The following is a 20,883-nucleotide window of genomic DNA, read 5'->3' on the forward strand; positions in this document are numbered from 1 at the left end:
ATATATATATATATATATATATATATATATATGACAAACACCCCCATTGAAATTTTAATTGTTGATAAATCATTTATTTGTAAATGGATATTTGACATAAATTCAATGGGCCTGAAAAATCATATATGCCCCCATTAATTATTAATTAATATAATTATTCAAATTTAAAAAAATTATACCCATAATCTACACTCAAATCTTTTCCAAAAATTATAGCCCCAAATCACGCTTCAGGTTTATGCCTAAAATAATGCTCCCAAACAATTCTAAAAATCTCATTTTTATTTCTTTTCTTATTTTCGATTTCTTTATAAGAAAATTTTCAAAAAAAATTATTTTTCATTTTTTTAATTTTGGTTTTTTATTTTTTATACTTATGTTTTTCAAATTTAAATTAAAAAAAAAATTTGTTTTTAACAAATTGAAATTCACTATAAACTTACCAAAAACCACTATGTCATTATAGTATTCCGTTACGAAAATCCATTATAAACTTATCGAAAATCGCTATGTAATTAACAAAAACAACTATGTAATTTATGAAAACCACTCTGTAAATTCACGAAATCACTATGTAATTAGCAAATTCAATTAATTTTTTTTTACTAAAACGACTATGCGTGCAAAAACCACTCTACGTGCAAAAATCACTCTTACATTTATCTTTGAAATCCGGCATTGTGTCAAAACCTCTCTGTAATTTGAAAGGATCGACCGACTAGATGCTAACAACCACATAACAATGGGGGAGAAAAACCATGTGCATTCATATTAACATTATATCCCCTCAAAAAAAAAAAAAAAAACAAAAAAAAACATTATATCGAACAGTGATAAAACCACGGCTATTATGCATTTACACAGTTTGCGAGTTTGAATACCACTCTGTATTTTCTTGAGACGAACTTCCTGCTCATGCAATCAGATCGGTATTAATGTGAAAAAAATACCAACTACGTTGAAACGGTTCTCTATAATTAAGGGACGAAAATCGTGGTATTATTTAAGAAGGTGTTGTTACGATATAATAGGAAAAGATATACAGTTAATTTAATTACTGTAGAAAAAGGATGAAAGAAGAAGAAGATGAACTGAAAATGGAAGCTGAAAGAGAGTTTAAACAATTGAATCATAAAAATCGAAGAAATCTTCTCTGACGGCGAACAAAGGAAAATACATTGAGAGCAAGAAAATTCAAAATTATCTGAATTCAATTTAATGGAATAACAAGATGAAATTCCTATATATTAATCCAGTATATACTATATACCATTTAAATTTCGGGTGAAAAAACAAACCAAAATATTTCAATAACCAAATCTTGCTCAGGTATACTCTAAGAGGGTAAAAGAAACCCGATCTCCATATACCTAATCGAGATTTCTTCTTATAAGAATGCCATCAGAGATTGAAGAAGCGGGAGGTCTCGAGGAGGAGGGCGGAGATGGTCTGGTCGTTCGGTGGGGCAGTGAGGATGTGGGCGTGAGTTCAGAGTTATGGAGAGAAGGGATAGAGAAGATAAATGAATGAGACAGCTATGGGATAGATAGTTGTGTTTAGATTAAAGAAATTGAGAAAGGGTAAAATAAGTTATTAATAATATAATTTACTTAATAAAATACAATTGGATTTATCGAAAAAATGGGGAAAAGAAGGATCTAGTCTAATGATACAATGCATATGATGGAGTTTTCCCTAATAACCCCACATATATATATATATATATATATATATATATATATATATATATATATATATATATATATATATATATATATATATATATATATATATACAATATTTTTCATTAATTTACTAGGCTTTTTGTTCAATAACTTATTTTTTAGTTTTTTTTTTCAATTTTATTTGGTCCAACGATAATTAGATGTTATGTTATTAAATATGTATCCAACACAAGATAACATTGTTAAATTTTAAAATTTTGTATTTTTTAAAAGATAATCTTAATTATATAATTTATCTTTAGTTATTCCATTCAATAAAAGAGAAAATTGAAGGTACTAAAATTTAAAATACAAATTAAATGGTGCTTGAGGAGTAAGTGTTAAATATGGTATATTTTAGGAGTGTAAAGTGTATTTAGCCCATAATAATAACATATTTTGCATTCACCTTCATAATTATCAAATGCAATTTTAATATTACAATCTTGCATTCACCTTCATAAATATCAAATGCAATTTTAATATTACAATCTTTGTTCGCGCATCTGCATATAATGTTTGCTATTTTCAAGTACCTTTTTTTTTGACTAATTCATGTGCTGTGTACTTATATATTGTATTTTTATTTGCAGTTTGCATTTTCCAAGTCTTGTACCAACTTGTATAAGTTGTTTGTTTTTTGATTTTTGCAATAACATATTTTGGATAATTTCTTATTTCTGAATTATTTGCTCTTCCAACGGCCAAAGCCAAAAAAAGTGCAAAGGTCGCCGAATGACTGTTCAACATCATTCAAAACGTAGAAAAGGAATATCAACTCCGACTGTAGTCAAGGCCCAACTGTTACATAAAGAAAAACCAATTCCACAATTTCATTCAAACTAGGGAAAGCATCAGTCTCCAACCAAACTTATATGTGTCACGATGACTATTGACGAACCATATGTAAACATTGCTTCAAAAGCACTTGATTGATTATAAACCGTTTTCACCTGAATTTTGCAAGCACCTAGAGCCCTTGATTTGCCACACTTAATCCAGGCGCTCCATCTGCAAAATACGTAAACTCCGAATGATTTTAAGTCCACATAAAAGATACATAAAGAATAAGACCAAAAAAAAAAGAAGTAAATAAAATTCCATGTCTGCTGGTATTACAATGACAATCTTTGCTCGGTTGGTGTATTACAAAACAAAATGTAACTAGTTGGATATACTTCAACAGATATGCAAATCATTACGAACATAAAAACCAATAATGAATGCTTTGTATAGTATCCAGAGAAGCCAAGGGAGAGGCGGGAAAAAAGTTTACCTTCCAGAGGCCATCATTAAGATAGTGCATGGTATCCACACCAATTCCTTTGTTGATTGTCCTTCTGCAATTTAAATCAGTACAGATAGTAAATAACCGATTTGTTTCTTTGGAAAATATTGGCATCTTATGTGTTTAGAATCAGATATATATTTTTCATCATTTTGGTTGCTGAATCATCTATTGAACGAAAACAAGGAGCGATATCTTGCTCCCCCCATTTTCAAGTTCAAAGCAATAAAGTATGCACAAACGAACTTTTAAGATTCTAAAGACTACAAACACCATTAGTTGCAGACCAAAAGTATTAATGCTATGCCACAAGACAATCCCATTGATGGAGGGAACAAGGCATTTTCACATCTCTTAATCTCTAGGAGAGGATAACTGATCGATAATTATGTTTCAAAAAAAGGAATATTAAATTGTGTTTGTAGAACATTGTCCACAACATAAACTAGGAATCAAGGAAAGGAAAGATTGGTAATATAGATATAACCCACTATTCTCATGTCTCCAATTGTAATCAATCAATAGCACTATACATAAACTGAAAGAGGTCGAGTAGAATATAGAGGAGAGGGGTTACTTTTGTGACACTGGCAGACTAGGGTTTCGTTTTAGTTATCTTCAGCCAGATTTTGAAATGTTGATGTTTACATCCATATAGATATTACAATGTGTGGATGGAGATTGATTTTGTTAAAACAGAGATATTTCCTTGCTAGAAACCAGGAAATATTCCATCAAAAAAAGAAAAACAAAAGAAAAAGATTCATAAGAACATTGGCTATAATTCACGGCATGGTTTAATAGAACTTTCTGTGGTTAATTGCTGCTAAGAAAAAAACATACAATATGCAGTTACTCTAATGAATGTGTATGTATATATTCAAATTTCAAAATATGATGCGTATGTAACTTCATGGAAGTCGGCTTATGACACTAGACAACTGCTTAATTTTCACAAAAGGATGAGAAGTCAGAAACACAAATGTTCAAAACTTATAACTAACTTACATATTTTTTGCTGACATTTTTGTAAATCCAATAGCTAGAGCATGTTGCTTCCCTTCAGCCATGATAGCCTGATAATTGTTAAAATGATTTACACAACACTCATTTAAAGTTAACAGGGAATGAAATTGGTAAATCTAAGTGAGGATTTAACAAACCACTTATAAATTGTCTAAAAGAATGAGAAATTCATGAAATAGAGCAGAGAGTAACTTGCCACGGGAGTTTCTGCATCTACTTCGTCATCCAACACGCCACCAGGAGAAGTAAGCCCTGGGCACATTATATTGGCACCTGCAAGTACAAACTTTATTGCCCCTCTGTCGACTTGCAGCTTTTTCATGATGGTTGGATCTGCCAAAGGAAAAGTACGACTACAGTTGAAATTGTTGTCTAATTAGTGCATCAAACTTAACTCGTTTTCATGGGTTTCTGTGACAGGTGAAACGAAATTCATTTCTGTGAGGATATCCTTGATTTAATCTACATACAAACAGCTGACATAAGCAAATAAAGATTTGAAAGAAAGAAAACTATGTACAGATGTTGCAAAAAGCTGCTATTATGACCAAGGAGAGTGTGTTATTGAGCACAAATCCATCTTCTTATAAAATGGAGAGAGAGGGTAGGAGATCAGAATCTTAATTAACTGGAAGCTGATTAACAAGAAACTGGAAAAGAACCCAATGGGTTAGTGTTTGTGGGTCAAGATAGATTCGTTAACGATAAATCAGGGAAACCCACAAATTCATCAACAATGACAATGCAGCACAGCACCAATAAGGTAAGGTTAACCTTGACCTAGATTAAATATGATTCCAATCTTACTATGATCTAATTTGTAACACGTTGGAGATCCAGTCCAATTAAAAATATCCAAATACAAAAGGGTTCAAATCTACAACATGATCTTACTCAATCATAATCTGCGTCCAGTAAAGTTAATGCAGTCGGTCGAGAAAAAACAACATTGTAATAGAAATTTAGAGGGAAATACAATACGAATATATACAATGTTGAATAACCATCCAATCTAAAAGCCTAAGCTGCTATTGAGGTGAATCATTTAATATTTATATCTACAACATACAACACCTAACCAGACCTTAATCAGTCATTGACGATTAGCTTTTAAGTATTTCTCGCGTTTTTTCAGTTAGCAGATACTTTGGTATCTTTCAGCCAGTCATGGACAACAGAATGTTCTGGGTTTAGGATGCGCTTAAGGAACTATTTTTCTTCTAGGCCAATTAATTTATTCAATTAGGAACATGTGGGAAATGCAGAAATCCATAAAAAATATTCGAACAATTGTAGGTTTCTTACCATGAGTCTTATGATAATTGTAGACTTGTCAAGTTCCCAATGAAGACCAAGCAAAAGATTCACTGATTTGAGCTTTTTATTATATTTTGATTAATATTGTGATATTATTATTATTTAGTCTTCTACAGTATTTTAGACTAGCATATATAAGTTTAGCAGCGTTAGAATGTCATAAGTACAGTTCCACATTGCAATACTTACACTGATGAAGAAGCCGTAGTGTTGGCATATAAGGTCCATCACGTATGTTGAAGAAAAGCGGCACATTGTTCACCAGAACTAAATTCAGATGATTTTGACTTCAGAAAAAGCAAAAGGAGATGCATTATCAGGTCAGAAACAGAATCAAAGATGATAGAGTTCAATAATGTCACTATTATTTCAGATTAAGGAAAAACCATTTTGCAACAACGAGCGGTGACTTTTTTGGCAACAAATCTTCCAACACGGGTTCAAGTCCTGGATACTGCAAGAAGAACAGGCAGTTTCATAGTAAAAGTACACCATAGCTTAAAACAACAAATAAACAAGGTTGATTTTGAACAGAAATATAAGTAAAAAGAAAAAAAGGCATCATATAAAAACCTCATCTGCAATACTTTGCCGGATTTTACGTTGTACAGATGCCTTCACTTGATTTTGGGCAGAAACTTCTTCAGATGAGAACCTAAAATTTGGTTTCAGAACACTTGCATATAAGTTGAGTGCAATAAGAATACCAACAATTGTTGAGACTTATAATCAAAAGGGAAACATATATATATATATATATATATATATATATATATATATATATATATATATATATATATATATATATATATATATATATATATATATATATATATATATATATATATCTGCACTCGAAATACACCCTCAACACCAATACAGCATCATGCAACGTCCCTTGAAATCAATCAGTCAGAGAATGATTAACTATCAGTCAATACATATGATATATTGTGATATTCATGCATCATCCACAAGGGTCCAACCTAAACTGTCGAGGGTCTTAATGCAGATCATACAAGATGACTAAAACATTTCCAAGTGCTTATTGCATCTGCTGGTCTTAATTCATAAAGTTGAAATTTCAGAAGCATAATATATTAGATAGCCAAAATGGAGCAGAAAAAAGGGCACAACCCAAAGAAACAGCCTACGCGAGGAAACTAACAGCTCCAATTTATGTCAAGGGTGGAACCTTGTCAAAAGCTTCCAGAAGTTAAACTAAAAGCTTCCACACAATCTTGAAGCACATACAAAAAGCTAGAGTGTGATAGTATTGAACAACAGTATTGAAAATTTCCCATTATCTTCCAAGTTCAAACTAACCTTTAGCATTTGTCTATATTGTTTTGCATTATCTTCAAATTAACCTGACCATTCCAAACTCACTACCCTTTCAAGCATCAGCCTCTCGTTCCAAGAGACTATGCAAAATATGAATACCTACCTACATATATTCTGTAGTGATCTGGATGAGGAAATTCAATGCGTGTTTCTTGCACCTGGAAGTAAAGATCTCTTGGTGTTTACCCTCAGCCAAACAGGCGAGCTTTACACAGATAATATTGGGAGCACCATCGTGTCCGATATAGTTGCTGCCATTGTTGTAGACGTCCAGCAGAGAAGATGCTGATTCACATATTCCTCAAGTCGGGTTTGGCTATCAAAGTATGGAGATTTTCTATACATTCTTTCATAAACCCCCTTTTCATCAATATTACAGTTAGTACATATTTGGAAAAATGGATTCAGACTAGTTTGTTTTGGGGTTTGCTTCGAATTGAGGAAAGCATGGTTTCGAGCTGTGTTTGACGGAAAATCCCCTTGCCCCAATGATTATCATATCACCTTGGGTCATTCTCATTATCATTTAAGCCGAAAAAGAGGTCAAGGGTTGAACATATTCATGTTTTGGAATATCTTAAGCTACCCATTCGAACAAATATGAGAAACGAGCTTTTAGCACTCGGAGACGGGATTCAAACGTGTATTCAGTTGGGGTTAGAGCATATTTTGATCGAGTGTGATTCAATCATCGCAGTAAAGGCAATTCAGACAAAGCATCAATTCCTTGGCAACATGATTCGGCAGTTTGCTTCGACACCGACAGAAGAACAGAGTGGTAGAAGCCTTGGCTTCATGAAAACTATATCCAAATGTAATGAACATTTCCGATAAAGCTAAACACCCATGATTTTTGATAGAATAGAAAAGGAAACACAAATAATACCCCAGTTGAATAGTCGAATCCCAGATATTTGGTTATACTTGGCATGAAAAATAGCCTATCAGCATATAAGGAGGATAACTGAACTGGCTTCTCAAATATGTGGAGATTTTGCCCTAAATATGTTTCAACTATCGCAAAGAAAGACTCCTGTACCTCATAATCGATCCACTAAAACAAACCCCCAAAATATGTTATCATCTCTTCAGCAACAGAACACACGAATCACCCACACCCCAATACAGAACAAAACCGTAATAAACACATTTTGCATATCAGATGAAAGCACAAACGAACATCGCAGCAGAACCCGGAACGGTTAAATTTCATAAATTGCTCCAAAAAATATAAATATTTCAATTAATGAAGAAACAAATTTGAGTAAAATAAGAATGTCGATGTTTAATGAGAATGTATGTAGGACTTACTTTTTGAACATGATGATTTCTGAGGGGAAGACTGGATTTCTCAATAGATGGGAGGAAAATCTGAAATGGTGGTTCTGTTGTACCCAAAATAACTAGGTATTAATTCCTTCCACCTCCATCTCGGTTTTCTAATTGCCCTAATTATCATTTTTTCTTACTCAATACTTTTTGGGAATTAGATAAAAGTCCCACTAAATTGCGTATTTAGATGGACGATTAAAGTAGCATTTTAAAAGTAAAAAAATGATTATTCACATAAAAATTATAATAACAAAATGTATTGCATTATTATAATAAAATACAATAAAACCTCGATAAATTAATACCATCGTTTAAATAATAGTTTCTTCCGTTCCCAACTCCGTAAAAATCTACTAAATTATTAGTTCGATAATTTAATATTTCACTAAATTAATATAATTTTGCTCGTCCAGACTCTATTAATTTATAAATGTTTAATTGTATATTAGTAATATTTAAATTACAATATTTATACAAACATGATAATACAAATCCACTACGCAAAAGGTTATAAAAACTTAATTGTGTCCGTAAGGGATGACTTAGCGTTTGGAGCAAGTGGTATTGTGTCAATTGACCCAAGTTCAAGTCCCATTGTCAATGGTCGCTAGGTCGAATTTGTCACACATGGTTAGCCTAGTGTGATTTACGTCTTTCGTATTGTTCGCTAGGTCGAGTTTTTTTTCTTTCTGAAAATTATTAGAATATTTGGAAAAATTTGAGTATCCTGAATTTTTTTCAATAAATATATTTTGAAATATTGAAAATATAAATTCAATATTTTTTTCGAATTTATATAAAATTAAATTTGGAAATAATATATATACATGTGATGTGGTAAACGTTTAAATGAGTGTACAAATGTTAAATATGAAAGAACTTAAATACGTACATATATCCTATGGACAACTAATCAAAATAACATACTAAATTAAAATAACAACTAATCAATTGTGGAATCCACCTCATCAATTTAATGACAACTAAGCAATTTTGATAAATGACATAGACATTTGCCACATGTCATTCATATAGGGCATAGATCCTCTTTTTATATTATGTATAGATTTTATAGGGAAATTTATCTTATCTTAACTAATTTATCTTAGCAACTAAACGAGCCCTAAGTATTATGGGGAAATGAGGGATAACCCCCTAGTTTTGAAAATATATAGGGATATGTCCTATGGATTTTTCTTTCCTAGTCAAAAATCCAAATTATAATCTTAATTTGATAGACCCCCCTAGACAAATTGAAATACCAATTTTGCCCTTTTATTTACAATTTAAAACCCTAACCCTCTCACCAACTCTCGTTAATTTATCTCTCCCTTCTCCCAGCTGTTTTCTCTTCTCTCTCCCTCCTCCCACGTTTTCTCTTATTTCTCTCTCAAAATTTTTGTTCTCTTCTCTCTCTCACCTCCCACCGTCGCTTCTCCGCTTCCCCGCCTTCTCCGCCGCTCCGCTGCTCCGCCGTGCTCCGTCGTGCTCCTCCGCCGCTCCGCCGTGCTCCGTCGTGCTCCTCCGTGCTCCGCCGTGCTCCGTCGTGCTCCTCCGTGCTCCGCCGTGCTTCGCCGTGCTCCATCGTGCTCCGCTGCTCCGCACCGACTCCACTGCTCCGTCACCCCCTTGTGCCGTTGCTCCGCCAAAGTCTTGCGCCACGACCTTGTGCCGGCCGTCGTTGCACCTCCCACCGCCTTGAACTCGGTACTAAACCATTCACTTCACCTTTTTAAGTTTTTTTTTTTTTAATTTATGAATGCCAATCCGCTTTTAATTTATTTTTTAAGAACTGAATTCTTATCACTATTTCACCTTATTTTATTGTTTTTTTTATGAAAACCCACTGAATTCGAAAATTTTAAATTGTGATCCGACGATGTGTAGTCAGATCTAATGGTGAATTTCAGATCTGGAATTGGTGGTGTTCGATTTGCATATATTTACTGCATTTATATAAAAAAAAAAAAAAAAACCAGATCTACTATGTTTTTGAAGATCTGTGAACAATTAATATTAAAATATTTTTCTTTGGATTAATTTGATTTTTTATTATAAATCATATGTAATTTATTTTTTGTATTTATTTGAAGATGATTCGAAATGCCTAAAGTGTGAGAGCTTTGTTTGTCTGTAATGAAAAAAATTTAACCAGTAGTGGTTACTTACATGGGTGATTTCAGTCAGGTGAATATACAGTTATATTTAGTCATACACAGTCATGTATAGTCAGTCACATGTAGTCATGTATAGTCATGGCTACATATAACTATACATGACTATAGGACTTGTAGTATAATATAGTCATTTGTAGTCGATTTCAGTTCAGTAAATTTATCAACAAAAAAAATCATGTTTTTTTTTGATTTTTTCATGTAATTTGATTTTTTTTTATTATAACTCATATGTAATTTATTTTTTGTATTTATTTGAAGATGATTCGAAATGTCTAATGTGTGAGAGCTTTGTTTGTTTGTAATAGAAATTTAACCAGTAGTGGTTACTTACATGGGTGATTTGAGTCAGGTGAATATACAGTTATATTTAGTCATGTACACTCATATGTAGTCATGTATAGTTATGGCTACATATAACTATACATGACTACAGGACTTGTAGTATACTATAGTCATTTGTAGTCGATTTCAGTTGAGTAAATTTATCAACAAAAAAAAATCATGTTTTTTTTTGTATTTTTCATGTAATCTAACTCGCATGTTCCATTTTGCTATTTAACTCGTATTTTTTTTTTGTCGCAGGTTTTGCTTTTATTATAATTTTATGACATGGAGAAAATAAGATTCGATAAAGTGCCTTTGTGAAGTTGGATTCATGTTACAGTAGTCTAGACTTTATGTCACTATATATAACTATAGATAATTGTAAATAACTATAGTCACTTGTAGTAACATACTGTTATATGTATGCTATAGGTTTTTAATGTACATTAATACTTGTTCATGTTTGAAGAATATATGCATGTGATTGTATTTTTTCATTTTTTTGTTTGTTAGTTGATTTATATTATCAAGATAAATTGTGAATTTTTCTTTGTTGGTGTATATGAATTTTGGGGTAAAAAGATAGTATACGACTAAATATAAAAATTTCAAAATTTTTATACTACACATGACTATAGTATACATGACTACTGAACTAGTAGTACACTATAGTCATGTGTAGTATACTTTTAGTTCAGTAATTTTACCAAAATTTCAATTAATAAAAAAAATAAAAAAAAATAATAAAACTCTAAATATTAAAAAAATATATTTTATAAACAAATAAAATAATAATAAAAACAGGTACAATATATATATAGGAATAAAAAATTATTAAATTAAAAATTATGATATATGCAGTACAAACATACTAAATGCATGTCCAAAATGATAAGTGCAGTTGGTGAAAATGTTGAAAGTAGTTGGGCGAAAATTGCAAATAAGAGCACAATAGTACTTTACCTCTTCAGGAGTATCTCAAAGGAAGATTTTTAGGGGTGGATTTATCCTTGTATATTTTTCATATGAGGGGTGTATATCAAATGGACCCAAGTATTATTGGTTATATAAGTAAATGGCTAAATGCATATGAAATGATTTGTATGGACATCCCCTAACGGTATACGGAAGATCAGCCATCCATCAAAACGTACAAAAATATACACACACACAACACACACATACTTCAACACTGAATATGGGTTCCAGATTCGCTGGAAAAAGGAAAAAAGAGAAAAGGCCATATTCCATTTTCCCCAATTTCTTACATGCTTTCATTTTGAGTTCACGTAATAATTGAATATCAGGTTTGTGAATTCATATAATTAATTGACAGTTGAAATATGAATCAATGTTTTGATTATGATCATGATGCCAGTTTCCGTCACAATTTTCCCTAAATCAAGCATATATCTGTTATTTTTTTTATCTGCAGCAAAATAATCTTGTAAAGCTCGCGAGGAGAATTAGAGTTGTTGAATTACAGGGACTAGTAACGAGACACAGGTATAGCAAGGCTTCGTGTTTTGCCATAATGTATGTATGTATGTATGTACGTAGATGTTTATTTAAATTTCATATCTAATTTGCCAAAATTCATATATATATATTTGCATATTGTTATGAACCAGCTCCAACAGATGAAGATATAATATCGCCTTTGTTTCATCTTCCCTGTAGTTTTCCACTTCCATATGATCTAGCTGCTTATAGACGATCATTAAATTAAGGAAGGAGAAAACGTTACCTGTCGTTACAGTAAGACTGATATATAAATATTCACTTATTTCGTTTGCTCAACTATTATTGCATCCATCTTTTATTTCTTTTGTTTTCGTGACCCAAAAAATGCAGACCTAGAAAAGAACAAAAAGGAAATGGATGAGCAGGAAATGGCATTAGTGTTGAAAGAGAAAGACGATCTTAATCAAGAGATATCAAATATCAGATCTCAACTTAAACCTCAACAACTACACCTCAATCATATATCCAAAGAGTCTCTAAGTTTACTAATCGCGGAGTCAACAAATAGAGTTAATGAACTTGAGGATAGGTTAAAACTAACTCTAAGCTTACAAACAGAGTCTACGAATAAAGTGAAGGAGCTCGAAGATAGGTTAAAAGAGTCTGTAATCTTGCAAATCGAGTCGGCAAATAAAGTTAAGGAACTTGAAGATAAGTTAAAAGAGGTTGAAATCTTGCAAGCAGAGTCAACAAATAGAGTGAGGCAGGTTGAGGCATCCCTTGAATCGAAATCTGAATGGTGGAATAAGAAAGAAAAATTTTACCATACATTCACCGAATTTCAGCTCGGTGCACTACGTGTAATGCTTCTCTCTCTACAATCTTTATCATTATGTATCCATTTATTTGGATTAACTAATTTCATTCATATATTTCATTTCAGGAACTAAAATTTGCATCTCAGTCGATACACCAAGAAATTGTGAAAACAAAGAAAAGCTATTCAGATGAATCCACTACTTTAGGTAATTCTAGTTTTTTTTTTATCCTTCTATGAAATTTATATTAATATAAACTAATCGCTGTAACAGGGTCAAGGATCAAGGCTCTAGATGATGCAGCGAATAACTATTATTCAATTCTTGCTGAAGATCGAAAGTTGCACAATGAACTACAAGATTTAAAAGGTGACACATTATAGTTGAACATAAAATAGAACACACACACACACACACACACACACTAACTAAATTGGTGTATTTCCTCACGTGTTGATTTGAATAGGAAATATTAGGGTGTGTTGCCGGATAAGGCCATTTCTACCAGGGCAAAAAAGGAAACATTCGATTTTTGAGTACATTGGAGACAATGGTGACCTAATAGTTTCGGATCCATTTAAACGAGGCAAAGAAGGATTCCGCTCCTTCAAATTCGATAAAGTCTATAGCCCAGAAGCAACACAAGGTTATTTTATTTTTTTTAACTTCAAGTAAAAAAAATATCTATATATGTTATTTCCGATTGACATAAATTTTGAATTATCTACAGCTGAAGTATTTTCAGACACACAGCCATTAGTACAAACCGTTTTGGATGGATACAACGTATGTATATTTGCGTATGGTCAGACTGGTTCAGGGAAAACCTACACCATGGTATGAAACTAACTATAATTAGGTTTCTTATTTCAACTTATATTATTTATTTTTGGTTAAGTGAATGTATTCTTTGTCTCTCCAGACTGGACCTGATGGAGCAACAGAAGAAGAATGGGGGGTTAATTATCGGGCTTTAAACAATCTTTTCCGTATTTCACAGAGTAGGGAAAGCAACTTTACATATGAAATTTCCGTCCAGATAGTGGAAATATATAACGAACAAGTCCGCGATTTGCTCGGAAAAAACGACGGTTCAGCAAAAAGATATCCTCTTTTTAAAATTATTATGTTTCCAATCTCATATTTTTTGACATTAAATTTTGATCCATTAATGGTTATTACATACATGTTGCATCAAAAATACTTGTTATCCTTGACTTGCACACACTCGGGGTTTTGTCAACGTCGCAACCCAATGGTTTGGCAGTGCCAGATGCTAGCATTCATGTAGTCAAAACAACCTCAGCTGTTTTGGAACTTATGGATATTGGACTGAATAATAGAGCCAAAAGTTCGACTGTCATGAATGAAAGAAGTAGTAGATCACACAGGTATTTCTATAATTATTGTTTTTCAAGATTCTTGTATTATTATGCAATCGATGCATATATGTATAATTAGTGGGGTATGAATGAATACAGTATTGTGTCAATTCATGCGCGGGGGCTGGATCTAAAGAGTGGTTCTTCTCTACGAGGCAGTCTTCATTTAGTAGATCTTGCTGGAAGTGAAAGAATTGACCGCTCGGAAGTAACTGGAGACAGACTTAAAGAGGCACAACATATAAACTTTTCATTATCCGCACTTGGTGATGTCATCTTTGCTTTGGCACAAAAGAATTCTCACGTTCCTTATCGTAACAGCAAGCTCACTCAAGTCCTACAGAGCTCCTTAGGTATTATAATTGGTGGTTTTTTTTAATTCTTTTGATACGAGCTAGTTATTTAAATATATTGAATATTGGTTATGCAATGAGTAATGAAAAAGTGGTTGATTATCAGATGGTCAGGCAAAGATAGTTATGTTTGTGCAGCTGAATCCAGATGCTAGTTCGTATAATGAAACCTTACATACACTAAAGTTTGCTGAAAGGGTATCTAGTGTTGAGTTGGCAAAGATGTTCGTGAGTTGATGGAACAGGTAACACAACATTATACCATTTTTTATTTTTATTTTTATTTTTGTTCGCCATCTTCTTCTACTTCTTTTTCTTCTTACTCATGACGGAGGGCGGTGATTGATTTCTTGATTTTGGTGGATTTGGGATAATCTTCGTTGGGCTTGATGTCCATGCCGGAATTTTCGACTTTCTTGAGGAAGTAGGTGTTTCAATGATTCTTGTTCTCATTTTCCATGCAACCTGCAATTTACCATCGATTGCCCAAAAACCTATACAACCGTTACAATTGAACCCTCTTCATCTTCACTTATACTGTGTGGAGGTGGTGTAATGAATTTGAAGGGTGTTTCAGACATTTACCCTCCAAACATATAGTATTCCTACGAATCAACTCAAGAAAACATTGGATTTATTATTACTAGTAATTTGACCCGTACGATACATGGGTCTGAATAGAATTATTGCAAAATCAATATCAATTCAAATCATAAAATTGAGATTTTAGAATAAAAAAAAAAAAAAACTCCATCTACAGATGCTTGGTCTTCAAAATAAAAACTAGACGAAGCATCTCTTGTTCTTACTATTTTTTTTCATCAAATTAACATTTGGGCACGAAATTGTAATACGTCTATGGAGATTGCCATTAATGCAACAATGATATATTTCTCAAATATCACTCGATAAGGAAAAAAATCTTTAGTGGTCGGCAAAATATACATTGGCAGCTTCAATATGAGCATCACTAATAAGAAGGTGAATTCATCATCGAGCAATGGTCACGAAAGACCCATCTCCTGTTACGAAAACAATATATACATTCCGTGAATATCACCAGGGATCCCTTAGGTCTCTCAGAGACAACAAAACGGAGTATTGATATCAAAATAATATATACTCGTAGATGCTCGTAGTAGGTATTATTATAGGTTTGAAAAGTGGGGAAAATATGAATAGTATATTTCTATTGGAAAAATTGTTAAGAAAAATAGGAATTTCCAAGTGAAAATTCTCAAACAAACACAATATGAGTTTTATGTAAATTGATTTTGGAAAAAGAAACAAACATGACCTAAATTACCTCAATAACCGCACCACTTCTCAATTTAACATTAATTTTCTCATGATTAGGCCTAATTCTTGTAGATGTAATTTATTCTACAAACACTTGGTGTAATAGGATTTACTCTCCAAATATCACAATTACGATAAGTAGGATTATTGCATGTTCTTCATGAATGAAAATATGTGTATAGCATTTTACAATAATGTATTAATAGTAGCTTAGTTTAGAGCATTTATGACCGGTTTCACTATCTTTTCATCAAATCCCATTTTTTGTGGTGAAAAAATGGGTACATCTCCCATCGGTAGCACACCATTTTACCCTTTCACATTTTTTTGTGGAAAAATGGTGTTTTTGGTCTCCAATGAATTTCACCGAAATTTAGATCAAATATTAAAATAATAATATTTCACCATTTCACTACTTATAGGAAATGGATTAGGTTTGGTCTCCCATAGCATTTCACTATATATGCCCCAAAACTGTAAATTTAATATTTATCGTAATTTTAGTATATTTTATTTGCTAAATATTAATTATAGATCCAATTTTAAGTAATAAATTTTTTAACTATATAATTTAAAAATTATGTTATTAATTTTACAAAATTATATAAACATTAAATAATAAGAACTCAAACTATTTTACATATAATAAATTATACATAAACAATAATCTCATAAATTATTGTATAAATAACAATATTACAACAGAAATTAATTTTAAATCATAAAAAAATAACTCATTCACCATTAGTATCATCATCTCCTATGTGCTAATTTACTCATATGCTAATTAAATCGGTAATCAGGTGCAATTAGTTACAATCATCATCTATATGTTAATTAATAAAATGGTGTTAATTACACCAAATCCTATTTTCATCTCTATATTTGGTAGTGGAAAAAATAGGAAAATGGTGGATGGGTGGGAGATGAAAATTCTTTCACCAAAAAATTTAGTGAAAAATAGGATTTGGGTATTTGGTGATATGGAGGTTAACCACGGTTGGAGGCTAAATTCAAATCTCTAAAATTTTAGATTTAATGGTGATATAAGAATTTTGGGTGGGAGGCTAAAAACATCTAAATTAGATGAAAAAATGGCGATATAGTGACCGGTCGGAGATGCTCTTAATCAAATCGAATTATTAAAACACAATAATGCCTTTAAATTATCGGCAACTTGTTGAGAAATATTTTCAACGGATATTATTATCTCATCTTCTTCATCATATCCTGCAACAAATATCACGCACGCGCCTAAAAAAAAGGGATAGTCAATTAAAGTTAAAACATTCCATGAGAAAAGATATCAAGCTTTGCAAAACAATAAATTTGAATTTCAATGGCGCCGATATGTCCACTGATGACTAATGAAGACATACTTTTGTGGCCAGTATAGAAAACTTATAATAAAATAAGTTTGTTATTCCAACAGATAAGTGCAATTTCGTTAACGGCAAAGAAAAATAGAGTACCGTACACATTGTGTGTTAGAAATCCTGCTGCATTTGTATTTTCCATGTCTAGGTATTTAATCCAAGTTCAGAAATATGAAGCAAAACAGATTTCCAAAATGTCTTGATTTTCCTTGTGTCTTCCAAAATCTGTCAGACAACTTAAAATAAAATCTCTCACTGCATCTTGACTTTTGTCATACAAGGATGTAATACAATGCAAAAAGTGTAAGCCTTACATATCATATGTTGTGAAAAATAGAAAACTTGATGGAAAGATGTTAAAATACTTTAAAAAAATCAGATACAAATATTTAATCAATTTGAGAAACATAAATAGAGTATAAATTCACACAGATTCAAAACATATTTTGGTTTTTGAGAAAGTTGTTAAACGAAGATTTCTTGCAAAAGATGTCTAACTATTTAAATTGATCCTACAATTTCATTCAAGAAAGTCAAATATTTAGGCGAAAAATTGATCCTAGATTGCTGACTCATTACTTTACCAAATAACGAAGAGATAACAATTGAGGCTACAAAAATGTTCGAGGGATATAGAACCCAAAGGAGAACTCGAGCCTAAAAAACATGCACTTTATTTTAGAAAGAACATAAAAATAATATAACGAGGAAATTTTATATTCGATCAATATCAGGAATGATGAAGCCAGAGACCACCACTGCGAACCAATCATATTGAAAGGAGTTCAAGTTAAGGCAAAAACAAAAGATATACCAACACTGCACTACAACAAATATATTAAAAACATTTTGTTCTTCCAAGAAAATCAATATGCGGAAGAGAAACCGATTGACAAAGAGAGGGTTATGATTGCGTGAACGTAATATTGTTATGATATAAACAAAAATGGAGACATCTACAATATAGTTTACTCTGATCGAACTTCACATCCAAACAAATAATATAAAAAAACATCAAGAAATATACCTCTTGTCAAGATTGTTGTTCATTGCATAAATGTGACGGCCCATCGATGATGTTGAGAGTTTCGACATTGATGACGACGCGGGAAGTGGCGGTGAAGACACAGCCACGACCATCTTCTTCCACCGCTCCACGAACAAATGATTCATTTGCTTATTATGCGACTGATTTGAAAAAAAACTAGATTTAATTAGCAAATTTAACCAATTATTAAATTGTAAGAGATATCTACACTTCCCATAAATCGCTAATCTTTGGTAAATCTGCTAATTTCAGCAGCCCAAAAAAATGAAAAAAACATGGTTTGCTAGTATTAGTATTAGTACTAGTAATAATATCGACATTAGTATCAGTATTAATATTAGTATGAGTATCAATATCAGTATGAGTATCAATATCAATATTACTATCCATATCATTATTAGCATTAGTATTAGCATTAATATTAATGTATTAGTATTAGTATCAGTATCAGTATGCATCAACATCTACATCAACATCAACATCCGCATAAGTATCAATATCAGTATTATTACCAAGTACTGGTATGAGTGTGAGTATGATTATGAGTACGAATATCAGTATCAGTATCAATAATAATATCAGTAATAGCAATATTAATATTAATAGTAATAGTATTAGTATTAGTATCACAACCAGTATCAATAATATCAGTATATGGATCAGTATCAGTAATAGTAATATTAATAGTAATAGTAATAATATTAGTATCACAATCAGTATTAATACTATTATTAATATGTGTATCACTATCATTATCAATAATAGTATCAGTATGAGTATCGCTATCAATATCAATAATAATATTTAATAATATTAGTATCACTATAAGTATTAGTAATAATACTTATAATAGTAATAACTAATAATATAAGTATCAGTACTAGTACTTGTACTACTACTAGTATTAATGTTTATATTGGCATTAATGACGTCACTTTATCTATAGTCTATAGTCTATATCTATATCTATAGTACTTATAAAATGAGGAATCATATGGTGGTTTCTTCCCTTTTACGTAGAGACAAAAATACCCTTTGACAAATTCAAACTTTGAAGGACAATTGAGTAATATAAACTGATTGTTAATTATTATAAATTAATATTATCTTGTGACATTAAATAATTATATTATTAACTATTATCAAATATAGTATGGATAAGTTTAAACTAATAAGGTCAATTTATGTAACAAAAAATCTAGATGCACGTACAATAGAATTACCAAAAACAATAATACCAACAGAACATTTTTAACATTAGTTTTAATTATCTTAACATATATAGTTATCTAAAATATAATTAAAAAATCTCTTCATTTAATTAGTTAGTATCAAATTTCTTCTAGTTGAATAATTTTTATCACTCTCCGAATTTTGAGTAGCTATGTTGACTAATATCTATGTTTACTAATAAAAAAATAGTTTATAAAATTCATAATTTTATCAATGCCAATCAATAATTACTATAATATGTAAGATTAGAAGTACGAGTAATATAAATAAATAATTAATTAGTTTTGTTTATTTATAAAAATAACGGTTAATCTCAAAAAGGCCCATGACAAGGGCATTTAATTAAAAGAGGGACATCCAACTTTTTTGTTTTTCAAATAAATCCAGCTCGTCCAAACTTATTTGCAAATAAGGAAAATCCCTTTATATATACCAAAATTACCCTCAATTCATTGAAACCCAATTCAACTCTAATTTCATGATTTACACCTTAATTTAGCCCAATTTCACCAACTAACCAATTTTAACCATAATTTCAATTTTGACCCCAATTTTGACCAGCCACCACCGGAGACCGCCGGTCAGCCGTCGTTGACCGCCGGTCTCCGGCGTTGACTTGTTTTTTTTTTTTGAAAACTTTTTTTTTTCTCAATTTTTTTTTTCCGGTAGGTCAACCGCCGTTCACTGCCGAGTCTCCAGCGCTGACCTTTTTTTTTATAATTTTTTTTTCTTAAAAAAATATATTAATTAATATTACTATCTTGGCTGCTAAATTACTATCTCTAACAGTTATTTAACTGCCGGAGACAGTACTTTAACTGTTAATTGACTTTTTTTTTTCTTAATTTTTTTTTTAATTAATATTACTGTCTTGGCTGCTAAAGTACTGTCTCTAGCAGTTCTTTAACTGTCGGAGACAGTAATTTAACTGTTAATTGACTTTGTTTTTTCTTAAAAAAATATTTTAATTAATATTACTGTCTTAATTACTGTCTCAAACAGTTAATTAACTGTCGGAGACAGTAATTTAACTGTTAATTGACCTTTTTTTTTCTTCAAAAATATATTTTAATTAATATTACTGTCTTCGTTGCTACTGTCTCCAGCAGTTATTTAACTGTCGGAGACAGTAATTAACTATTAATTGATTTTTTTTTCTTTTCTCTTTTGAAATTTTGTTTTTTCTTAAAAAATAATATTTTAATTAATATTATTGTCTTGGCTGCTAAATTACTGTCTCAGACAGTAATATTACTATTTGGGACAGTAATATTAGTAATATTACTGTTCGGAAATATAATATTCATAATATTACTGTCCCAAACAGTAATATTACTGCCTGAGACAATAATTTAGCGGCCAAGACAGTAATATTAAT

General features: G+C 31.3%; 1 protein-coding gene and 1 pseudogene across 3 annotated transcripts; one reads left to right on the top strand and one right to left on the bottom strand.

Moving 5' to 3' along the window:
- Positions 1-2,460: 2,460 nt before the first annotated feature.
- LOC105976291 (pseudouridine synthase and archaeosine transglycosylase (PUA) domain-containing protein) lies at positions 2,461-8,234 on the bottom strand. Of its 2 annotated transcripts, none has more exons than XM_013001567.2 (8): positions 8,011-8,234; positions 5,929-6,010; positions 5,742-5,809; positions 5,545-5,642; positions 4,235-4,371; positions 4,021-4,088; positions 3,001-3,064; positions 2,461-2,735 (listed from the first exon to the last, which is right to left on the bottom strand). In XM_013001567.2, exons 1-8 carry the CDS (start codon positions 8,019-8,021, stop codon positions 2,718-2,720), a joined length of 546 nt encoding a protein of 181 aa, XP_012857021.1. In that variant the 5' UTR covers positions 8,022-8,234; the 3' UTR covers positions 2,461-2,717. The 2 variants fall into 2 exon arrangements, with proteins under 2 accessions (XP_012857021.1, XP_012857020.1); XM_013001566.2 differs by having other exon boundaries at positions 5,929-6,031.
- Positions 8,235-11,720: 3,486 nt separating this feature from the next.
- LOC105969903 (kinesin-like protein KIN-14P) lies at positions 11,721-18,142 on the top strand (annotated as a pseudogene). The gene is made up of 12 exons (XR_016030983.1): positions 11,721-11,839; positions 12,387-12,856; positions 12,940-13,021; positions 13,088-13,183; positions 13,281-13,460; positions 13,545-13,651; positions 13,737-13,918; positions 14,041-14,205; positions 14,296-14,549; positions 14,656-14,794; positions 17,281-17,372; positions 17,959-18,142. The product of XR_016030983.1 is annotated as a kinesin-like protein KIN-14P (transcript).
- Positions 18,143-20,883: the final 2,741 nt, after the last annotated feature.

The sequence above is a fragment of the Erythranthe guttata genome, chromosome 4 (assembly GCF_056151865.1).
Source record: "Erythranthe guttata isolate IM_541 chromosome 4, IM_541, whole genome shotgun sequence".
NCBI classification, from domain to species: Eukaryota; Viridiplantae; Streptophyta; class Magnoliopsida; order Lamiales; family Phrymaceae; genus Erythranthe; species Erythranthe guttata.

Excerpts from the sequence above, each read along its gene's own strand:
- LOC105976291 (XM_013001566.2), bottom strand. Across the intron at positions 5,810-5,928 it reads GGCAAAGTATTGCAGATGAG|TATCCAGGACTTGAACCCGT; the intron begins GTTTTTATATGA and ends TTCTTCTTGCAG. Across the intron at positions 5,643-5,741 it reads CCGCTCGTTGTTGCAAAATG|TCAAAATCATCTGAATTTAG; the intron begins GTTTTTCCTTAA and ends CTTTTTCTGAAG.